At 40.1% G+C, this 4213-nt stretch overlaps 1 protein-coding gene across 1 annotated transcript; it reads left to right on the top strand.

Moving 5' to 3' along the window:
- Positions 1-456: 456 nt before the first annotated feature.
- Positions 457-3497, top strand: LOC119650992. The gene is made up of 3 exons (XM_038054260.1): positions 457-761; positions 3045-3175; positions 3385-3497. The coding sequence occupies exons 1-3, from the start codon at positions 583-585 to the stop codon at positions 3495-3497; spliced, it is 423 nt and encodes a 140-aa protein (XP_037910188.1). The 5' UTR covers positions 457-582.
- Positions 3498-4213: the final 716 nt, after the last annotated feature.

The following is a 4213-nucleotide window of genomic DNA, read 5'->3' as shown; positions in this document are numbered from 1 at the left end:
ATATCAGAAAAAGTCGCAGAGGGCGAAACTGCAGTGAAATTAACCAAAAAATTTGCAATACAAACAATAGCAGAAATTGTTTCTACCCGGACAAGAAACACAACCCGGAATATTCTTAGCAGGATCAATTATTTACCCTCAAAACCCACTAGTTAAAATCCTAAACACCACTTCAAGCACAGTAAAAATCAAAAACATCAACCGTCAATGGGAAGACCTTTTGGATTATTCTGTATACAACAATACCGATAAATTGAAAATCCACAAAGAATGGAAACATTGTTAAATACATTGAACGTATAATAGAACACGTCCCAGAATATGCAATAAAAGACCTTAAAGGCTTGTTTTCCTAGCGACAGTTTTTTTTGTGATACGCAGGGCGTTCAACGTCGACCACTCATTCCCTTGAAGTTAGTTAGGGTGATTTCCTAGACAGTGCATCACATCAGCGCAGAACGTGTTGCGTTGACGCGACTGGCCCGACTGGTCGAGGAGGAGTCAGTACAGCGCAGTACCCCGCCGCGATTGCCTTGATTTCCGTTTGTGTTGCTCCAATTTTTGATTTCCGAGGTTTTTAAGATGTCCCAAAGCGGGAAAGTGCCATCAGTGAGGTTTTCGGCCGACGAGGACGAATTGTTAGTTGAGTTCGTCCAAAAGGAAGATATATTATATGACCTTAAACATCCTGAATTCAAAAACATGACAAAGAAAGACCTGCTGTGGAATGAAATAGGAAGAGCATTGAAGAAAGAAGATATGTTTTCATTCAAAAACACAATTATTTCATTAATTTTATTAAACATAATTATAATTAATAATATTTTTTGGGACTCTTTTTAATTTTAGTTAATATAATAAGACCAATAGAGTCATTTGAATTCTGAATTTAATTTAGAATTTATAACCACGAACGTTTTCGATTTTAAAATAATCTTCATCAGGTGCGTGGTTGAATTGTCCAAAAATATAACTTGAAATAATAATTAAAATTACAAAGCTTTTCTTCTAATAAAAGAATTTGGATTATGAATCTTTTAAAGAAATAATCAACTTTTAGTTTTGTACAACAAAGGGAACCGTAGAACAAAAATAATGATTAAGGCATATAATAAATTATTATTTCAATTATGCACAAATAGAAACTTTTATATGAATAATTATTCACTTATCAATTAGCTCGAAAAACTCTTAATTTCGTTGAAAAGTCAAATTGTCAAATAAAACAAATATGATAATAATAAAACGTTTCAAACTTTGATTTAATTCACGAGTGTTACTCGCCGCGGTTGGAGACAGAAGAGACCGGCTTATTTCCATGCGGTCCTTTCTGTCCCAACCAACGGCACTTTCTCGCCGCTAATTCTCCACTCCCGTGGCGAGTTCTAAAATGAGTGGAGAGTTCCGCGCCATCTACCCGTCCGCATCCGCAACATTCGAAATAAATTTCGAATGCTGCGGATCCTGCCCCGCCACATCACTCCGCCCCCAGACGAAACCTAACGTTAAACCCGCCAGCAAGTGGTCTAATTTTGCCGACTCGCTTGCCGACAGGGGCCTGGTCAACTCGCTCTTGAGCTCCATATATGATGCCGACTTCACTACGTCGAACACCAGAAGAATCGACTCTTTGTCCAAGCCGACCACCGCGTAGTTGAAGCGGGTCGGGTCCGAAAAGCAGCAGCAGCAGCGAGCACAACAACAACAATTGCAGCAGCAGCAGCAAGTGCAACAACAGCAGCAGCAGCAAGTGCAACAACAGCGGCAGCAGCATTCACAACGACAACCAGCTGATTTCAACAACGGAAATTTTAAATTTTGTTAAATTTTATTGTTTACTAATTATTAAATTTTAGAATAATTTGCAATAATAAAAGTAATATCCGCTGCAAGAGACGGCGTCAAGGTGTTATCTCATCGCGGATTCTCCATTTTCTTGGCGAGTTATTTATTTTCGGTCTGCGCTAGCGAGCGTCTGCTTCGGTTGTGTTCTCCACTTTGTTCGTGCGGTCATTTGTGGGTGCGGCCTGCCGTGTCGGAGCAAACTCACCGCGTGTTCATTGCAAACTCCTACTTTTTGTTACTCAAGATGTCGTTCGACAGCAAGGACGCGTTTTGGCGACGGAACCCGGAGCTGTGGTTCGTACATTTGGAAGCGCAGTTCCAAATGTCCGGCATCACGTCGGGGTCACCAATTTAGTTTTGTACAACAAAGGGAACCGTAGAACAAAAATAATGATTAAGGCAATTATGCACAAATAGAAACTTTTATATGAATAATTATTCACTTATCAATTAGCACGAAAAACTCTTAACTTCGTTGAAAAGTCAAATTGTCAAATAAAACAACGTTTCAAACTTTGATTTAATTCACGAGTGTTACTCGCCGCGGTTGGAGGCAGAAGAGACCGGCTTATTTCCATGCGGTCCTTTCTGTCCCAACCAACGGTACTTTCTCGCCGCTAATTCTCCACTCCCGTGGCGAGTTCTAAAATGAGTGGAGAGTTCCGCGCCATCTACCCGTCCGCATCCGCAACATTCGAAAATTGTTTTCATAGGATGTTTCTGTGTGTACTCAAGTAGTCAGTGAAACGGCTTCTCACTTGGAATCCTTCAGCTTGAACGAAACCACCTGTGCCTCTTAGATTAATTAGGTTTCTGGAAGGGAAATCCTCCAAGGTTCCTCGGTGGGCAAAGTACTGTTCGATAAATACTCATCCCTCAACATATTGTGTAAGCAACCGAACACAACGATGAGTGATTAAACAATTTCCGGTTTCAAATCGGAGTGAAAAAAATTCTGAAAATTTGGCTCATGATGCCAAACGCATTTTCGGAAATCCTCCGGGCTTCGCTGTGACAGTAATTGTAGGCTCTTTTGTTTGCATCTTGGAGCACTTGTGGTCTCGAATATGGCTTCATCATATGCTTGCTTAAACTGAAAGCATCATCGCCAACTACTACATGAGGCAGCAAGATTACAGATATAGTTTGCATCGACCATAGCAAGAACGACTACAGAAAAATATCCCTTATAATTCAAGTATAGACTTCCTGAGTAACCAGGTGCTACAATTCTCACGTGCTTGCCCTATGGCAGCTACACAGTTGAGGAAACCCCAGTGTTTCCAAAATTCTTTGGCTTTCTGTTCCCAGTCTATTTGGTCGGCAGGCGGTAAAAAAGTGGCACCAGCTTCTTCTGTAGTGCTGCCAACAATATAGGAACGATGATACATATAGCAGAGGGGGAGATGCGGTACCCAAATGCTAGTGATCTGTATGATTCTCCTGTAGCCAGAAACATGAAATAGATTTATTATACTTTGTAGTAATGTTGTAAAGTATTTTATCGGAGTTATAATGATGGTATTTTATCTTTTGTAGGAAGTGAGTGCAAGAAACGGTGGAGAAGTATGAGGGATCACTGCAAAAGGGAGAAAAAAGAAGAAAAAGGTACAACCAGGAAAGCTGCTAACAAGAAAAGAGCTCAGTACTGACAGCGGTTGCAGTTTTTAGATACTGTGGAGGATGAAAGAACCGGTTTTACGAACGTTTTGGCTCCATCCAACGCTGGAGCTTCATCTGAAACTCCACAACAAGGCATTGGAAATGAATATGAGGAGGATGCTCCAATCGAGCAGACGTCCCAGCACTTATCTCCCCATACATCATCTCAGTTTACTCAACGTGTAAATTCCCCCCCATCCCCACACGAAGAAAGATCCGAACTTGAATTTCAGCGTCCAAGTCCCAAACAAAGGAAAGAGAGTTCTGTTCTCCAAAAATATTTGCTGGAAAGAAAGGAAGACAGGAAGCATTTAAAGAGATGGCTTGAAGATCTTGTGACATACCCAGGAACTCCGTAAAATGAAAATGAAATTGATATGTTCTTCCAAGCAATGGTCGCAACTGTTAAACAATTCCGACCAAATCTTGCTACGCGGACTAAAGTGAGCGTTTTTAAAGTAGTCACTGGCATGGAACTGTAGCGTCCACGCCACAAAAGTATACAACAAATAAAAGGTATCAAAACTACATTAAACATAGAATACGAACACTGTACACACCAAAAAATAAATCGAATTATCGCCATATTTATTCATAGACTGGTTTCTCAAAAGCAATCATTTTATTTTTATCGAGCTTCCTCATACAATATACAGTATGTCAAGAAAATCTTTGCAAAGAAAAAACAGTTATATAGATTTCACTT

This window comes from Hermetia illucens, chromosome 3, assembly GCF_905115235.1.
Source record: "Hermetia illucens chromosome 3, iHerIll2.2.curated.20191125, whole genome shotgun sequence".
In the NCBI taxonomy this organism is placed as follows: domain Eukaryota; kingdom Metazoa; phylum Arthropoda; class Insecta; order Diptera; family Stratiomyidae; genus Hermetia; species Hermetia illucens.
Note: the sequence above shows the minus strand (reverse complement) of the source record. Positions and strands in the feature narration are given on the sequence as shown.

Excerpts from the sequence above, each read along its gene's own strand:
- LOC119650992 (XM_038054260.1), top strand. The coding sequence starts at position 583 with ATGTCCCAAAGCGGGAAAGTGCCATCAGTGAGGTTTTCGGCCGACGAG. Across the intron at positions 762-3,044 it reads GCATTGAAGAAAGAAGATAT|TATAGACTTCCTGAGTAACC; the intron begins GTTTTCATTCAA and ends TTATAATTCAAG. Across the intron at positions 3,176-3,384 it reads GTCTATTTGGTCGGCAGGCG|GAAGTGAGTGCAAGAAACGG; the intron begins GTAAAAAAGTGG and ends TATCTTTTGTAG.